At 33.7% G+C, this 18,889-nt stretch overlaps 2 protein-coding genes and 2 long non-coding RNA genes across 4 annotated transcripts; 2 read left to right on the top strand and 2 right to left on the bottom strand.

Moving 5' to 3' along the window:
- Positions 1 to 1,526: 1,526 nt before the first annotated feature.
- On the top strand, positions 1,527 to 6,488 carry LOC148299435 (vasotab-TY3-like). Its single transcript, XM_088276091.1, has 3 exons — positions 1,527 to 1,565; positions 4,271 to 4,447; positions 6,337 to 6,488. Exons 1-3 carry the CDS (start codon positions 1,544 to 1,546, stop codon positions 6,435 to 6,437), a joined length of 300 nt encoding a protein of 99 aa, XP_088132217.1. The 5' UTR covers positions 1,527 to 1,543; the 3' UTR covers positions 6,438 to 6,488.
- Positions 4,270 to 6,562, bottom strand: LOC148299434 (uncharacterized). The gene is made up of 2 exons (XR_015839080.1): positions 6,524 to 6,562; positions 4,270 to 4,507 (listed from the first exon to the last, which is right to left on the bottom strand). It is a non-coding gene; the product is annotated as an uncharacterized LOC148299434 (long non-coding RNA).
- A 3,803-nt stretch (positions 6,563 to 10,365) lies between these two features.
- Positions 10,366 to 13,822, top strand: LOC148299433 (vasotab-TY3-like). Its single transcript, XM_088276095.1, has 3 exons — positions 10,366 to 10,405; positions 11,753 to 11,929; positions 13,637 to 13,822. Exons 1-3 carry the CDS (start codon positions 10,384 to 10,386, stop codon positions 13,780 to 13,782), a joined length of 345 nt encoding a protein of 114 aa, XP_088132221.1. The 5' UTR covers positions 10,366 to 10,383; the 3' UTR covers positions 13,783 to 13,822.
- A 1,610-nt stretch (positions 13,823 to 15,432) lies between these two features.
- LOC148299432 (uncharacterized) lies at positions 15,433 to 17,925 on the bottom strand. The gene is made up of 3 exons (XR_015839081.1): positions 17,834 to 17,925; positions 16,837 to 17,654; positions 15,433 to 16,136 (listed from the first exon to the last, which is right to left on the bottom strand). It is a non-coding gene; the product is annotated as an uncharacterized LOC148299432 (long non-coding RNA).
- Between the last annotated feature and the right edge of the window lie 964 nt (positions 17,926 to 18,889).

Raw genomic sequence — 18,889 nt, 5'->3', positions numbered from 1 at the left:
AATGAGAGAAGATTTTTTTTATATATATATGTCCCTCAAACTACTTGCATTGTGACCTTGTACCACCTTGTATGAGTATATCACCAAATATCAAACTTTGTATGAATTGATAATTGATCTAATTTACAACATTTTAAGTTTGTCCAAATACTTGTTAGAAATTCTGGATCACTCTAATGATAGGAGTTATTTTTGTATTATTTTTTGACGCTATAAAACATCATTTATTTTTTAATCAAGCTTATAATTTAAACACCAAGAAAAAGAAAAGAAAAAACTACATAATGTAATTAAAATGCACATAAATGCCCATACTTCCATATTCTCCTTCGTCTTTGTTGAAACGTAAAAAAAAAATATGAAAAATAACTTCTATAATTGGAGATATTGATTTGTGAACAAGTATTTGGACACACTCAAAATGTTAAAATAAATTAACTGGTCAAATTATAAGCTAAAATAATAAAAAATGAAAATGATTTTTTCCGGCGTTTATGACGTTCTTGAAAGGAGTGAGCGAAATGTCAAAATTAACACCACAAAGAAAGTTTGAGAAGCTTGGTAATCGCACGCTGCCTTGTAGTGCCTAATTTAAAAATAAATTAAAGAAACACTTATATAAATACATTATTAACAAATTCAACTGATCAAATTGAATGAAACAAACACGATGATAAATTATATTTGATTTTAAAAAAAATGTTGAATAATATTTGTTTGGTCTGACTTATGTGCATGACAATTCTGCATTCAGAACGGTAAATCTTCTTCTTCTATTTGCCAACTCTGAGTGTCGTGGTCTCCTGATGTCAAGCACCCTTCGTGGTGTTGGTCAATGCTTCAGAATTGAAGAATGCTTGACATCAGGAGACCACCATTTTCATAAATCATATTCACCATATTCATCTCCTGATGTCAAGCATTCTTCTTGGTCAATACCAATGTCAATGTTGAGTGTCGTGGTCTACTGATGTCAAACACTCTTCGTGTTATTGGTCAATGCTAAATGTGGTGGTCTCCTGATGTCAAACACTCTTCGTGTTATTGGTCAATGCTAAATGTGGTGGTCTCCTGATGTCAAACACTCTTTGTGTTATTGATCAATGCTAAATGTGGTGGTCTCCTGATGTCAAACACTCTTCGTGTTATTGGTCAATGCTAAATGTGGTGGTCTCCTGATGTCAAACACTCTTCGTGTTATTGGTCAATGCTAAATGTGGTGGTCTCTTGATGTCAAGCAATCTTCGTGTTATTAGTATATGCTAAATGTGGTGGTCGAAATATAACATGATTATAAGACATGGCCTAGGTGACGTTGTATATGATAGAATGACCTAAGCACGAGGAGAGCTGATCCCAACAGTCTACAAAGAAGTTGGGATGGAGCTAAAAAGAAGAATATACTAAGTATGGTAGATACATGCGTCTACATGAGTCATAAAATGAAACGTTTGGGAATCTTTGTGATAAGTAAACAATACAAGATTTACGAGACTATATAAAGTCTCAAAAAATCATTCTACATTACCTCCTTTTATTCAAAATGAAGTGCGCAGTTTTTTTCAGTAAGTTTAAACAAACTTTATTATTTTTATTTTTGCCTTTTTTGCTACTGAAATGCCCGGGTTCGATTCCATCTTTTTCTGTGCGTGTGAAGTCATATCCTCCCTAGAGATAATTTCGTAAAACTGTATCGCTTGCCAAAGGGCTATGTTTTATTTTTACAAAATATCAACAAAACGATCAATGATATTACTACTACTATCATCACGCCGTTTGCATGGATAGGCAGAGAGGGTGGAACGCCGCACCCATCTGTTCTGACATACACTCCTGGCTTCCTTCACATCCATACATCTTGTCATACATGCTCTCCGGTTGCTTATACTAAATATTAGAGTTACACTCTAATATTTATACAAAATTACCCTGGACTGGTACCTGAAGCGGAAGGCTGATCACCTTTCCTACATGTGTTAAACATCAAGATAACACTGTGTTTATATGATGCAGTGCCCTATGCACCATTGGGGTGCGGAAGAAGAAGATGATTCATTTGATGTTATCCTGGACCGGTACCTGAGCGCAGGATAAATCACTTTTGTCTCCTTTAGATAATGATCGAGATAATACCGCCTCAAAACGATGCAGTGCCTTTAGCACCATTTTGTACGAACAAGGGTGTGATTTATTAAATTTTGATGGAGCTGAGGAACAGCTCCGTGCTGACTACGTGGCAGACGCCAATATCTGGAGACAGGTCATCACCAAGAGAATACGTCGATTGAATTAGACACAGATTATATGTCAGACATGAATTACCTAAGTTTGTTTCTTTTTAAAATTTTACTTTAATGATTTATTTTAAAAAAAAACAGATTTAATTTCCTTGTTCTTTTAAGCGTATAACTTATATCGCTCACTCCTTTCAAGAACGTCATAAATCAAAAAACTTGATTTTTCAGGAGAATGTTTTTAAAGTTTAAAAATATAACACAATATATTAAAAATAAATATCAAGCCACATATTGAACCTTTTACTATGCAACAGATCTTTTTAGGTAAAACCTGGAGGTTTTTCTTCCATTTGAAAAATATTTAATATATTTAAAAAAATAATTAAACAATACCTTTTCTTCAAAATGCAAAAACAACATTTTCTGCCCTATAGCGGGTAAATATTAAGTTAAAAATATGCATCTTTTTTCTGGGATATAGTACATTTTCTGGGCATTCCGAAATCATGCACAACTGAAAATTTACGTTTTTTGATTTATGTCGCTCTTGAAAGGAGTGAGCGATATGGTACATATTTGCCAACTTTATTCATTTTAATCTTTTTGATTTTTTCTTTTCTGTTAAAATCGAATATTTGTAGTTTATTTGTAGTGTATATTATATACTTACACAACAGTGATTGATAATGTCCTAAGAAGAGGAAACGCGTCACGTATTAACATATACATAAATAAATGTAGAATTCAATCCAACAAACCTTGTATTATTTTGGATATAATCTATCAGCGGAAGCTAAACTGGCAGTACACAATGGAGTTCTGGTTCCAACCCTTATGTATGGAAGCGAAGCATGGAGTTGGCAAAAGAAGGATGAAAGCAGACTGAATGCAGTCGAAATGCGATCCCTCAGACGAATGTGTGGCAAAACGATGTTTGATAGATGTTCGAATGATGAAATAAGGAAAGAATGTAAGGCTGAGATAAGCATTATCGATAAAATTAAGAAAGGTGTGTTGAGATGGTTTGAACATGTGGAGCGTATGAGTGAAGAAAGAACGGTTAAACAAATTTATTAGGCGAATGTAGTTGGAAAAAAAAGCAGAGGACGACCGAGGAAAACTTGGCACAATCAGGTATGTCAAATACTTGAAAGCGGCCGGGTCAGGAGTCGTAATAATCGTCGGGTATGTATGAGGAGATGCATGAATGTAGAAGAGGCAAAGAATGTTTGCAAGGACATTTTGTGGCGTTTGATTCTCTCTGCCTACCCCTGCGGGGAAGCGGCGTGATGGTTAGTTAGTTTTTAGTTATATTACCCACCAATTCAATAATCTATTTATATTTCTAATATCTATTGTATTTTTTCCATTGCCCTTTAATATAGCCTAAAAGAAAATGTTTACCCACACACAGGCCATGCCTTTGTGGGATCTTTTTTTGTATCAATATTGAAAATCATTCAACACACACACACACACACACACACACACACACACACACCCTCTTGCACAATGCTTTATAGTTATACTTATACATAACTTTTTTTTAAAATTACTTTTAAGTGAAAACCTGTAATTGGAATTTTATTTTATTCAATTGTATTATATTTTGTAAATTTTCCGTTGGTTTTCCAATAAATAAATAAAAAATTAAATGAAAAGAAAAAAGGCGAGGATTTTATATACCTTTTTGGTACTTGCAATCGAATAAAATATCTAACTTAGAACCATTGAAATGTATAAACTCACGCCTCTAGCGAGAAAGCGAGCGTTTTTGCCTAGAATTTTCACTCATGAATTACATGAAATTATAGTAACTTTAAACATAAAGAGTAAATCCACTCACGAGTAGGCATAGGCTATGAAACTTATAAAGTTGAAGCCTGAGTAGGGACATGATAAACGGTGTTGCAAAAGCCCTAGCTAGATTTCAGAGTCACTTGGACGTTAGGTAATTCAAAAAATCTAATAAAATATATTGTGAAATGAAAAATAATTTAAAATAAAGATAAATAATACTGTATGTCTTCCAGGTGTCCTGCTGTTGGCAGTCCTTGCTGCATTCACCAATGCCCAGAATCCCGACTGCCCTCAGTTTTGCACTGCGGACGTTAACCCAGTTTGCGCAATAAGCTACAACACGCTAGAGCTCAGGGTGTTCTCAAACGAATGCAGACTTGAGGTGCAGAACTGCAACAATCCTGACGATGGTGAGGATAAATTCTTCCTATGCTGCGTTTGCCTTCCACTTTGTGGAAGTTCCCTGTTCCCTGTGTTATGATCGATGAATTACCTCGTATTCCTTATTACTCCACGCTGAAGTTTGGTATCTTCATGGCAATTTCACAATACAGAATCGAACAGATTAATGGAAACAAAACTTTTTTTTGTTGTATCGCAAATTAATATTTAGTATGATCTTACAACATTTTGAGTGTGTCTAAATACTTGTTCACAAAATCTGGATTATCTACAATTTTGATGTCAACAAAATAATATGAAAATAACTCTTGTAATTGGAGATAATCCAGATTTTGTGAACAAGTATTTGGACACACGCAAAATGTTGTAAATAAATTATCTGGTCAAATTATAAGCTTAATAATAAAAATGAAAATGGTATTTTCTGGCGTTTCTCATGTGTGTGATTATAATCCAGGATTCGGATCTCACATACTAATATAAGAGTTTCTGCTTAGTAAAAAAGCTTCTTTACATCTCACCAATAGATGTCTCTAGTGAAGTTCTAGTGATTCAAGAACAAGGTTTCTAAATTGGTTCATATATATAGAACTTCCAAGAATTTGAGTAGTGTGGTTGTCAATAATGGGTAGAATTGGTGAATGTTACACGTGTGGTTGTGGGAAATGTGGTTGTCAATCATGGGTATAATTGGCGAATGTGTAAAGTGATTGATCACTTAAACCAGCCTACGCCAGGTCGCAAGCCCTGTAAATACTCAGACTCCAATATTCTTCTTTTCTTCTACAAGATTTTAAATGTGTATGTACTTGTCCATAAATCTGGATTATCTCCAATATGGAGTTATTTTTGACGTTACTTTTTGACATCTCAACAAAGATGAAGAAGAATAAGTCTGAGCCCCATAAATATGGGGCTTAAGGACCGTCATAGGCTTGGTTAAGTGGTCAAAGAAATACGTGTAACATTCACCAATTCTACCCATGATTGACAACCACACTACTCAAAATTTTGAAATTTCTAGACCTGTATATTATTGATCAAACTCGTAATACAGTATGAGCGAGTTCACAATAGCCATCTATGGTGATATGAGGAAAGCTTTCATTAAGCAGATACTATTTTCATTTGCATGTGTGATCCTAATCCTGGATTATATTAACACACTTGAGAAACGTTTGAAAACATTTAAAAAAAAATATTTTAGATCATAATTTGACCAGTATTCATAACGTTTTGAGTGTGTCCAAATACTTCTACTCAAATCTGGACAATCTCCAATAAGGAGTTATTTTGTTACATTATTTTTTGATATCTCAACATAGATGAAGAAGATTACAGAAGTTTGGACATTTAAAGAGCCTTCAACCGTCATAGGCTTGGTTAAGTGATCACTTTGCACACGTGTAATATTCCAGACTTCCGTATTCTCCTAATTCTGTGTTGAGATGTCAAAAATAAACGTTTTTTTCACAATTCGCTCACTCCTTTCAACAACGTCATAAATCCAAAATCGAAACCAGAAAATGAACTTTATCCCAGCAAAAGCGGCATATTTTTAACTTAATGTTTACCCGCTACAGGGCAGAAAGTGTTGTTCTTGCATTTTTAAGAAAAGGTTTAAGGTTTTTTAATTATTTTTTGAAATACACTAAATATGTTTCAAATGGAGAAAAAACATTCAGTTTTACCTTAAAAGATCCGTAGCCTAGTAAAAATTTTAATAAGTGGCTTGATATTTATTTTTAATACATTTGATTATATTTTTAAACTTTAAAAACGATCTCATGAAAAATCAAGTTTTTTGATATATGACGTTGTTGAAAGGGGTGAGCGAATTGTTGCTTTTATTTAATTTTTGTATGAGATGTATCAAGAATTGTATGTTTATGTGCAGAGTACATCTTCATCCGCAGAGGAACTTGTGATTTTGACGAAGAAATTTCAGCTCCTAGGCGAGAATCAGGAAGTCCATATATCATTCAAGACGGTGAATAATATAATGCATATTTTAAATCCTGCATCAACGAATAAAGGCTTTTAAAAATATATCACTTTTTATTATTTATTTATTTAACTCTTACCACTCTGTAGGCCAGATATTCTGGCCCGTATGATTCTAGCAGGCAGCTCCGTGGGCCACAATGTCTGGCCCGGCGCAGGTATAACTTTAATCACTGATTTCTCTATCATCCTAGTATATTCTACCAAAAAATATTTTAGATATAACATTTAATCTTAATTAACATGGTCATACGAATTGCCAGACAGAGTGTCCCATAATTAGGGAATCAAAATATTTATTTTAATGGTAGAAAAACGTCGCATTTTTTTGATCAGAGTAGCTGATCAGTTATGAGAAAAAGTGGTCAGAGTGGAAAAGGTTAAACATGCACAAGTCACATATACAGGGTGTCCCATAATACAATGTTTTACTTTTAAGCGTTGTTAGGACAGCTTATGACTCGACAAAAAATTAAAATATGACCTTAGTAAAAGTGCTTTAGTTTTCGAGATATTTCCACTTTTATGAACTTCCCGAACATCTACGCCTTAGATCAGTTTTTTGAGTGCCACTTTCTCAAATTTTCATATTTTAGGATTCTAATTTACGTTTCACAATACTGAATAACGATTCTGTTGATCACAGTCCAAAATAGTGCCAATACTGGCTTTCCTAGGCGGAAAAAATAATATTGATGCTGGATCAATGATTTTAAAATAAATCTTTGGGAATCTTTACCCTGAAAAAAATATATATAACGCTAACCTGGCAAGTCATTTCAAAAAGTTGTTCAATTTATTTCATTTTAAAAACAGTATAACATTTACTTTGTTTTACTTCAGAAAAAAAAATTGTTTTTTTAATGCAAAATGAGCTGATTTTATAATAATTTAATTTATAAGGAATTCCGATGTAATCATTGCTTTCTTTTAGTAAAATGAGAAGTATTTATTTTAAATTAAATAATTTTTGTGTAATATTTGTGAAACAAAAATTAGTATCTTAAAACGAGAAAATTTGAAGAAGTTGCACTCAAAAAACTGATCTAAGACGTAGATGTTCGGAAAATTCATAAAAGTGGAAATATCTCAAAAACTAAGGCACTTTTACTGAGGTCATATTTTCATTTTAGGGTGAGTCATAAGCTGGCCTTACACCCCTTAAAAGGATTACGATGGATTATGGGACATCCTGTATAATATTCCCGATGAGTAATTAACATAACTCATTTTGGGACACGGGATAAAGGTTAACACTGAAAAACAGATAAATTAATAAAAAAGAAAACGCAGGGCTTAATGTAAAATAAAAAGTAATAAAAGATACAGTAAATAGGCATATAAAAACATAAGGTAAGAAGCATGCATACGGAGCATGTGTGAGACGGAGGATATCGTGAGGTGGGGATGACAACGAAGGCGATACTGGAATGAACATATAAACAGAATGTCAGAAGACAGACTTCCACGTATCGCCCTCCAAGGCAACCCTGAAGGACGCAGACCCCCAGGCAGACCTCCGAAAAGATGGAAAGGCAGCTGGGAGTCGACATCCCAAGAGCGACATGCAGAGGCACAAACAGATCCCTAGGATCTACAAAAAAAAGAAGAAGAAGCATGTTTAAAGGAGAAAAAACAGAGTAAATACATATAACTAATAATAATAATAATAATAAAACCCTTATCCGCACCCCAATGGTGCATAGGGCACTGCTTTATATAAACGCAGTGTTATCTTGATTGTTTACACATGAAGGAAAGGTGATCAGCCCTCCACTTCAGGTACCAGTCCAGGGTAATATTGAATAAATATTACAGTGACAATAATCACTTTTATTTATTTGACTCCCCTGGGAATCGAACCCGGGACCTCCAGAACGGTAGCCGAGCGTGCTGACCATTACACTACGGAGGCGAACAACTATATAACAACTAATATAACTTATAACTAACACAAATATCTTTTAATAAAGTATTTTTTTAGTTCATTCATTTTGGACCCCGATTTGGACCTATGAACCGAACGAGTGAAGAATGATAGTAAAAAATATATAAGGATTCAAAAAGGTTGGTAACAGAATCAGAGGAAGACCAAGAACTCAGCCGGCGTCGCTGTGGTCAAATGGAAAATAAATAAAATAGAAAGCACACATTTACAAATATGTATGTTTCAAATGTATCGGGTTGTGGTCCCGTGGTTAATGTCGCGGACTCTCAAGTCAGAGTTTCTCGGTTCGAACCCACTCTACCACAATTTGATACCTATTTCTAATAATGAGCCGCTCAGGCTCACAGAAATAGTATGAAATATAAATATTTGTGTTTGTACAATGCTTTTAGGTAAAAAATATCAAAGCAGCTGTCAAGAAGTATGCTATATGCCATGGACGTGACCGTTATTTCATCACTCACTCGTAACAGGTGTTCAAACCATCTCATCTCATTTTTTTATTTGATTAGAAATGCATTATGTGCTGTAAATTATTATTAAAACAATAAATAAATTAAAAAAATATGCTTCAAATGTCATATGAATAAATATTTATTATACAAATTTATAGAGCTGTGTTTTTTATTCAAATAATAATAACGTTTTTATTATTTTTGATTAACATATAAGTATAGGGTGAACATAATTCAATGTTAAATATAACATTTTGGTATTTCAACATACCTAGACGAAAGAATAAGGAAGTCCGAGTGTATACGGGACATACGACCCGTCATAGGCTAATTTAGGGAATCCCTTTAAACACGTGTAGCATTCACCAATCTATAGCCATGACATATGTATATGAGTTCACAAAAGCCATCTATGTTGGATCGAGAAAGCTTTTATTCAACAGAGACCTTTTTATTTGACACGTAAGTATTTGGACACACTCAAAATGTTATGAAATTATAAATAATTAAATATATAATAAAACCCTTATCCGCACCCCAATGGTACATAGGGCACTGCTTTATATATACGCAGTGTTATCTTGATCGTTTACACATGAAGGAAAGGTGATTAGCCCCCCGCTTCAGGACCAGTCCAGGGTAATTTTGAATAAATATTACAGTGTAAAAATCACTTATATTTATTTGACCCCTCTGGGAATCGAATTCGGGACATCCAGAACGGTAACCGATCGCACTGACCATTACGCTACGGAGGCAATATATATATATATATATATATATATATATATATATATATATATATATATATATATATATATATATATATATATATATATATATATATATATATATATATATATATATATATATATATATGACGATGTGATGACGACCATTCACCGACTTTACTCAGCAGAACTTGGAGACGCCGGACTGACCTGGGAGGAAGCCAAGGAGATGGCGCGTGACAGAGTGGAGACGTCTTGCGTTGGCCATATGCTCCACCTAGGGAGCGAACATGGAAAGAATTTATATTCAAATAAATTATTCTGAAAATTTTATAATTACTTTTTAATAATTTAAGAATCATGGTGACCCTAATGATACTTATTCAATTCACCTGTTCTATGTTTGCAATTATTTCACAGGTATCAAAACATTATTTTTTAATGTTTTTTCTCCATTTGAAAATATTTAGTATTTTGAAAAAAATAATTAAACAATAATTTCTTCAAAATGCAAAAACAACACTTTCTGCCCTGTAGCGGGTAAATATAAAGTTTTGCCGGGATAAAGTACATTTTCTGGGCATTTCGAAAACATGCACAACTGAAAATTGACGATTTTTGATATATGACGTTGTTGAAAGGAGTGAGCGATATAATATACATATTATGAATATGAAGGCAAAGTGGTCAATCTTGCTTTCCTTCAGCCAGTAAAAAAGTTTGGTAATCATTGTTATTCATTTTTGTGTAAGCATTTACGTATAAAAAGATCTTAAAATAAAGAAAATGACCTCATTTCGTCCAAAATGAAGTGCTCAGTTTATTTCAGTAAGTTTTTAAAGACACCTTTTTATTTTTACTTTTGCTTTTATTATTGTGATGATGAAAAAGGGTGAATCTATGTTGAAAAGTCAAAAAATGGTATAAAAAATCACTTCTTTTATTAGAGATAATCCTGATTTGTGAACAAGTATTTGGACACACTCAAAATGTTGTAAAAAAATAAACGGTTCAAATTATAAGCTAAAATACCGAAATGAAAATTATATTTTCTGGCGTTTCTCATGTGTGTGATTATAATCCAGGATTCGGACTTCACATACAAATGAAAAAGTTTCTGCTCAATAAAAAGCTTCTTTCATCTCACCAATAGATGTATCTAGTGAAATTCTAGTGAGTCAAGCACATTGTTTCGAAATTGGATCATATACATATATATATATAGAAGTTCCAAGAATTTGAGTAGTGTGGTTGTCAATCATGGGTAGGATTGGTGAATGTTACACATATGTAAAGTCATAACTTAAACCAGCCTATGACGGTCGTAAGCCCCATAAATGCCTAGAATTTCATTATGTGATTTTTTCTTTTCTATTTCTTCTTCTGGGTTATAAGCTTAAATAAAAATTAAATGATATTTTCTAGCATTTCTTAAGTATGTGAATATAATTCAGAATTCAGACCTTACATACAAAAGATTTCTGCTTCATAGAATCTTTTGTCATCCCACCATAGATGTCTCTAGTGACTCTCGCACACTGTGTTTCGAGTTTGATCAATATATCTAGAAGTTTTAAGAATTTGAGTAGTGTGGTTGTCAATCATGGGTAGGATTGGTGAATGTTACACGTGTGTAAAGTGTCACTTAAACCAGCCTATATTCTTCCAGACTTCCATATTCTTCTTCATCTTGAGATGTCAACAAAATAATTTGAAATATTTAATAGAAAAGAAAAAATTATTGAAGCAAATTTATTAAAATGTTGAATTTTTTTAACTTAAACTAGCCTGTGACAGTCATAAGCCCCTTACCTTACACAAGAGAAATGCCTTACCAATGAACCTTCCAAATGCCTTACCATATTCTTCTTCATCCATATTGTTCATTCAAACCCTTTTCCGCACCCCAATGGTGCATAGGACACTGCATAATATAAACGCAGTGTTATCTCGATCATCAACACACGAAGGAAAGGTGACCAGCCCTCCGCTTCAGGTACCAGTCCAGGGTAATATTGAATAAATATTAGAGAGAAAAAATCACTTTAATGTATTTGACCCACCCTAGGAATCGAACCCGGGATCTCCAGTACGGTAGCCGAGCGTGCTGACCATTACACTATGGAGGCGGACGTCTATGTTGAGATATTAAAAAATAATGTGTTTATTTTTCAGGTGTCCTGCTCTTCACAGTCCTCGCTGCATTCTGCAGTGCCCAGAATCCCGACTGCCCTCAGATCTGCCCTTATAACTATGACCCAGTTTGCACAATAAGCTACAACACGCTAGAACTCAGAGTGTTCCCAAACCCATGCACCCTCGAGGTACAGAACTGCAACAATCCTGACGATGGTAAGCCAAAATTCTTCCCCTACTGCGTTTGCCTTCCACTTTGCCCTGTATTATTTTTGATTTTATTTTATTTATTTAATATAGTTACATTTTTAAGCACAACATAATACATTTTCTAAACATTTATACATATGGCAAACTTTTAGTTTTAGATTAGCTGTGCCTCTCCAAAAAAGAGACTGAGCTCTTGTGCTTGGAGAGGGACTTACACTTGTGGTTAAAGGTTTTATATAATTAATGGTAAAATAGTCTTTTTTTAATATATTTTTTCAAGATTTATATGTAATGGGCATTAATTTTTTTCTTTAGAATTTTTATATCTTCTATTTTTTAAATTTCTTTGGGGAGTTTATTGAAATATTTGAAGTTTTGTTGAAATTGCTTAGTATTGCATTTTGGAGTTGAAAAATCATTTTGAAAAAATCGTTACGATCGATGAATTACCTCGTATTTCTTATTACTCTACGCTGAAGTTTGGTAATCTTCATGGCAATTTCATAATACAGAATCGAACAGATTAATTGAAACAAAACTTTTTTTGTTGTATCACAAATTAATATTTAATATGATCTCATTCGGGCTCAATCAAAGAATTTACTCTTCTTGGCATCTATTATGTAAGGTTTTGGCACGGGATGCCATTTTTTCGTCTCGAAACCATACCTGAATTACGTGGACAAAATGAGCTTTTCCACCGTAGTGCAATCTGTAGTGAGATCTGTCATGTGTTATAATAGATGTATTACTTCGGTTTTTTTTTAAATTTTATTTGGCTATCATCCAGTGAAAGGATGTTACTGCCAGTGTCAAGTCGCTCACTCCTTTCAAGAACGTCATAAATCAAAAATCGACAGTTTTCAGTTGTACATGTCTTCGGAATGCCCAGAAAATGTACTATATCCCAGCAAAAGCGGCATAATTTTAACTTAATATTTACCCGCTACAGGGCAGAAAGTGTTGTTTTTGCAATTTGAAGAAAAGGTATTGTTTAATTGTTTTTTCAAATATACTAAATATTTTTCAAATGGAGAAAAAACCTTCATCTTTTACCTAAAAAGATCTGTTGCACAGTAAAAAGTTCAAAAAGTGGCTTCATATTTATTTTTCATGCATTGTATTATAATATTTAACATTAAAAACGCTCTCCTGAAAAATCAAGTATTTTGATTTATGACGTTCTTGAAAGGAGTGAGCGAAGTATTATTTTTATTAACAAACAAAATAATATTATAAAATAATAATATCAATTGATACAAAATTTCATAGTTTAAACGCGTTTACAATGAATCCACAGTTATTTTACCTCTAGTACATAAAAATGTTGGCTAACTGAATACGGCAGTATATATCGTTCCGAACATTTTTAATTTGTTGCCGACGGATGTTAGAGGTCAAAATAAAATATGGAACAAAGGCAAAATAAAGGCATGGGTAAATGATCAAGAGTTAGTTTTATGAAAATTGTAAAATGTTTATATTCTTAGATTTTTCTCTTTTGTGTGTGTATATTAGGTTAAAATCGTTAAAAACAATAAAAAATAACTCCACTGACAAGACACACAAGGTGGCTTGGTGGGTCTCTGCAAAAAAATAAATAATAACTTCGAAATATGTAAAAATTGTGATTTAAATAAATGTATACAAATAAAAAAAAATTATAGAAATAAAATAAAAATTAAAAAATATTTATATTTTTTTTTTGTCCAGAGTACATCTTCATTCGCCGAGGAACGTGTGACGGTGAAGAGCCACTATCAGCTCCGGCGGGACCCGAACCCGCCCCTGAGGAACCAATCCCCGATGAACCAATTCCCGATATGCCAATCTCCAAGAAGAGATCACACTATTATTAAATGAGATACATTCCTATAATAAAGGCGCTTAAGTAACATTTTTCTTGTTTTCATTCATTTTTTATTATTACTTATATGCCTACTGAGAAATGTGGTGATCGTAGTACATATTGGAATTTTTTTAATTACCTAACGTCCAAGTGACTCTAGCTACAGGTTATGCAACACCGCTTATCATGACCCTGCTCAGGCTTCAACTTATTAAGTTTTGTAGCCTATGCCTACTCGTGAGCGGATTTACTTTTTATATTTAAAGTTACTATAATTTCATGTAATTCATGAGTGAAAATTCTAGGCAAAAACACTCGCTATCTCGCTAGAGGTATGAGGACATAGTAGAAGTAGTACCACGTATGAAAGGAACTAATTATCTTACAAATGAACCTTCACGCCGCTTCTCCGCGGGTGTAGGCAGAGAGAATAGGACACCACATCAATCTGTCACTTGAATGTGGTCAGATCAGGAGTCGAAAAAATCAGTGGGTATGTGTAAGATGCATAAATGCTGAATAGGCGAAGAACAGTTGCAAATACAGAGTGGTGTGGAGTTCTATTCTCTCTGCCTACCCCTGCGGTGAAGCGACATGACGGTTAGTTAGCGAGTTTTGTTGATTGTTAAATAAATGGATGTGAAATATCACGCAGGCGTCCAATATCAGGCATATATAAATGTCCGGCATCAGGCAATTCAGATATCAGGCATATTTAAACGTCAGGCATGACATTTCATCAACAGACTCTCAGAAGCTTGTGATCCAAGTTTTAAATATACCAAAATACAAGCACGTACTAGACATACATACTAGTCATAGTGTTTACGAGCAAATACTAGAAATTATCATAAAAACTTACGAGCAAGTACCAGAAATTGTCAAAGTACTCACGAGCAAGTGCTAGAAGTTGTCATAATACTTACGAGGATGTGCTAAAAGTTGTCATAATACATACGAGCAACTAGAAATTGTCGTAATACTCACAAGCAAGTGCTAGAAGTTGCCATAATACTTACGAGCAAGTATTAGAAATTGTAAAAATATTAGCAAGTACTAGGAATTAAATATGATTATTATTTCATTAATTGATTCGGCAGTCACCATGTGGTAAAACCAATCCATTTTTTATTTAAAAAAAATTACTTAGTAAATACCATATTTTCTATAAATAGTGGTATTTACTAAATAAATCAAATAGAATTTAGTTAAAAATTATTTTTATTTATAAAAATAATATATTAGTTTTAACTAAAATGGGTAACTCGACATTGGAAGTAAAGGAAAATGATTTGGATATTCCTCAAGGATCAGTGTTGGGAGTTGGGATCTTATATATATATTTTTTTTTTTAATCGCATAATAATGTATTTCATTCTAATATAATTACAATGAGACCATCCTAATTAAATGCGAGTTCTTGATCAAACATTTTACCAAAAACGTTTGGGGAATTTGACCCTACCTTTTGAACTTTAATAAATAAAATAAAAAGACGGAATTTACTGCGCAGACAAGAGCCTACCTAGCTCTTGATCTCACGCCGGTGAGTGGACATGTGTTTTCGTAAATTTCCTTTGTGTGCACATTTATATTGACATTCCGGACAAGAAAAGGGCTTCTCATCCGTGTGGGTCATTAAATGTCTTTTCAAATCCTCTTTTTGTGAACATTTATATTTGCACTCTGTACAGGAAAAGGGTTTCTCCCGAGTGTGAGTTAGCAAGTGTTTTTTAAAATCACCTTTATGTGAACATTTATGTTTACACATTGAACAGGAAAATGGTTTCTCACCGGTATGATTTAACATGTGCGTTTTCAAATACTGTTTTTGGGAACAAACATATGTACATTCTGGGCAAGAGAAGGTTTTATCACCAGTGTGAGTCAACATGTGTTTTTGTAAGCCGTCTTTCTGCGAACTTTTATACGGACACTCTGAACAAGCAAAGGGCTTCTCGCCTGTGTGAATTATAACGTGTTTTTGTAAATTTCCTTTGAGTGAAAATTCTGATTTACACTCTGGGCAAGAGAAGGGTTTCTTACTAGCATGATTTAACATGTGCCTTCTTAAATACCGTTCTTGTGTGGAAGCATATTGACACTCTGAGCACGAGAAGGACTTCTCACCAGAATGAGTCAACATGTGTTTTTGTAAATTTGATTTCTGTGAAAATTTGAATTTACACTCGAGACAAGGGAAAGGTTTCTCGCCAGTATGAGTGTACATGTGTCTTTTCAAACGACTTCCAGTTGTACAAGTATATTTACACTCTGAACAAGAAAATATCTTTTCAACGTTTTTTCTCTTTAATTTAACGTGTTTGTCCTTGTGAAGAAAATCCTCTCTGGTATTCTTTAAATCTGAAAAATAACAATCAAATTTAATAACAATAAATATAAGGTCCTGTCTTTGTGAGAAATGAACACAGAAACTGAATTTGAAAATAATAAATTATTAATATACAATATAAATAGCTTCATATGGCTCCAAAGTATCTAAAAGAGCTATGTATTCAAGACGTGTTGGTTGATGGACGTCTCACGCTTTGGTCGGCTACATCTGCTGTGGGCAAAGTGATCTTACCAGCTCACAACCAGCGCACTATATTTAGCGTGTGTGCCTACAAAGGCAGGTCGTACAAAGGCAGGTACAACAATGTCGCAGGTCGATGGCGTGGAGTTCTCTTCCACCAGTGATAAGTTGAGATGATTTATAGAAAAAAAATAAAAACGCATTTGTTTGCTAAATCATTTCCACTACCTCCTTTTCCTTAATTCAATCACAGTGAAGCGCCCTTGAAGTAGTATTTTACGAAAATGGCGCTGAATAAATTATCCAAATTTATTGTTATTAAAAGATGAAAGCTTTTTTTACTGATATTTTTTGGCGGAACTGCATTTTATATATGAAAGAAAAAACAACTTAATAGATTTTTCCATCCGACAAATCTGATCGCATCGAAACCCGGTCGCTGTTCAAATAACATTGGTAAAGTAAAAAACGCCAATTGGTTGTTTTATACTTTTTTGTTAGTTGTTGTCTTATATATACATTACTTACTAGAGTCATCATCAATTTTGCAAGATGATTCTAGACATTCTTGTTTGATATCAGGATACGAAAAATCTATTTCATTGGAGATTTTACTGGTTCCCGGTACAGATGGCTTCTGGCTCGTGTTTTTATCCCCAGTATTGTCATAATGTACATCAGAGGCTGCAAATGCAAGAGGTTTTGTGTAGATGACCTCCTTAACAGCGGAATTTGATTCACTGCTTCCAATACTAGACTCATATTCTCTCTTGAGTGTATTAAGACATGACGCCCGTTCTCCAGTAAGGAGATTGTCATTATATGCTCCAAAAGTTGAAGGTTTAGAAGTTTCTATGATCTCCTTCTTTACAATGGAATGTGATTCACTGCTGCTTAAACTAAATTCAGGTTCTCTCTTAGGTGTATTAAGACATGCTGCCTGTTCTCTAGCGTGTATATTATGATTATATGCTTCAAAAGTTGCAGGTTTAAAAGTTTCCGCATAGATGACTTCCTTTTTTATAGTAGGATGTGCCCCAATACTGTCTACAGCAGACATTCCATACAAATCATTTGTTACAGGTTCATGTTTTATAAATGGCACTTCTGGGTAGATAATTTCCTTTTTTACAGCGAAACGCGATAGTTCTCCATCACAATGCGGTATATTGCTGTAATCTATAGCAGAATCTTGTTCTCTCTCTAATAGCATTCCTTCCCCAGTACCTTCTGTATCATCGGTCATCGGTTCAGTTTTTACTGTAACCGAAAGGGGCTCCATTTTATATTTAATCTTGAAGTTGGTTGATAAAATATGGTAGGTTGATAAAATAGTAACCCTGAAACTATAATGAATACAAGTTAATGTGGTAAGAATTAAATTTTTCCCTTATTTATCGAGTTATTTAGACGTATAGAACACTTTTAGACGTATAGAACACTCGTACACAGCAGTGTCCATGTCACAATCGAATATGAGTATGAGTAAATGCCGTAGCGATTACTGCTATTTTTTCCTACTAACCTTTAAAATTCCATTTCTTTTCCCAAGTAGTCTTTCGCCCTGAGCTCTTTCACTCAGGTCATGTGTAATTTGAACACGAAGCACTTGACAGCAGATACACAATTACATAGATTATTTTGTTGAAAATGCTATCCATAGACACAACGATCTAGCACCTACTCAACCATCGCCAATAATACCTATCAAGGAATGCGTCATGGTAAAAATAAAAATTCTGTCAAATTAAATTATTTGGTTGAAAATAAGATTTTATTGAAAACAGCTATCATCACAACGCAGTATAAAACTATCACACACGACTGGAAAGAAGATTACCTTCCCAGAAGCACCTTTTATCAAGGCTGAACCTATAATCGATGACCTTTAACTCAATGATGATGTGAACCCTTGTTCTAATATGAGCCAACTGGAGTAACTAATATGAGTATTGAAGACATCGAAACACCAATCTACTCTGAAATTCATTTATATCATCTTGACATCTAACCAGGAAAGTTAAAAACGTTCGTTTATTCATTCCGATAAGAAACCTTACGACTGTTGTGAGTGTAAATATCCCAGAAGCTTTTAAATAAACATGATTTACTTTATTTTCGCGAACCATTTGCATGTTCGGTATGTGATTCGGAAAGACATTCCATAATTCATGCTGGCAAGGAAAGAGGAAAAGTTCAGACGAGAGTCTCTGCGAGCCCTGCAATATGGGCCCTAGTGCCCTAGTGCTCCACGCTTCCAAATTTACCACACCAAAGGAAAATTTCGATGATATTCCTAGCGCTTTTTTATATTTTTAGGTTTTTATTTCGGATATGTTGTATATATCGTCGTACAGGAGAAAGTGAGCAATTAACACAACGTAAATTGTTCAGGAGGGCCATTTAAGTACTTTTGCTTGCCAAAAAATAAACATCAATGCAATTATGTAGTCATTTTTAACAAGTCAATATATAATACTTCCAAGCTCAAAATCCTTTGCGATTTTTTTCAGGGCAATAACTTGGTCACTTTCTCCTGTATTACTACAATATTTTTAGTAAAATTATTTCTTTATAAAAT

The sequence above is a fragment of the Brachycentrus maculatus genome, unplaced genomic scaffold (assembly GCF_059751285.1).
Source record: "Brachycentrus maculatus isolate JH-2025_06_01 unplaced genomic scaffold, ASM5975128v1 h1tg001152l, whole genome shotgun sequence".
Classification (NCBI taxonomy): Eukaryota; Metazoa; Arthropoda; class Insecta; order Trichoptera; family Brachycentridae; genus Brachycentrus; species Brachycentrus maculatus.
This window is presented reverse-complemented; position numbering and strand designations above follow the sequence as displayed.

Coding starts and splice junctions, on each gene's coding strand:
- LOC148299435 (XM_088276091.1), top strand. CDS start 1,544: ATGAAGTGCGCAGTTTTTTTCA. Junction 1,566..4,270: donor GAAGTGCGCAGTTTTTTTCA/GTAAGTTTAAAC, acceptor TATGTCTTCCAG/GTGTCCTGCTGTTGGCAGTC. Junction 4,448..6,336: donor CTGCAACAATCCTGACGATG/GTGAGGATAAAT, acceptor GTTTATGTGCAG/AGTACATCTTCATCCGCAGA.
- LOC148299433 (XM_088276095.1), top strand. CDS start 10,384: ATGAAGTGCTCAGTTTATTTCA. Junction 10,406..11,752: donor GAAGTGCTCAGTTTATTTCA/GTAAGTTTTTAA, acceptor TTTATTTTTCAG/GTGTCCTGCTCTTCACAGTC. Junction 11,930..13,636: donor CTGCAACAATCCTGACGATG/GTAAGCCAAAAT, acceptor TTTTTTGTCCAG/AGTACATCTTCATTCGCCGA.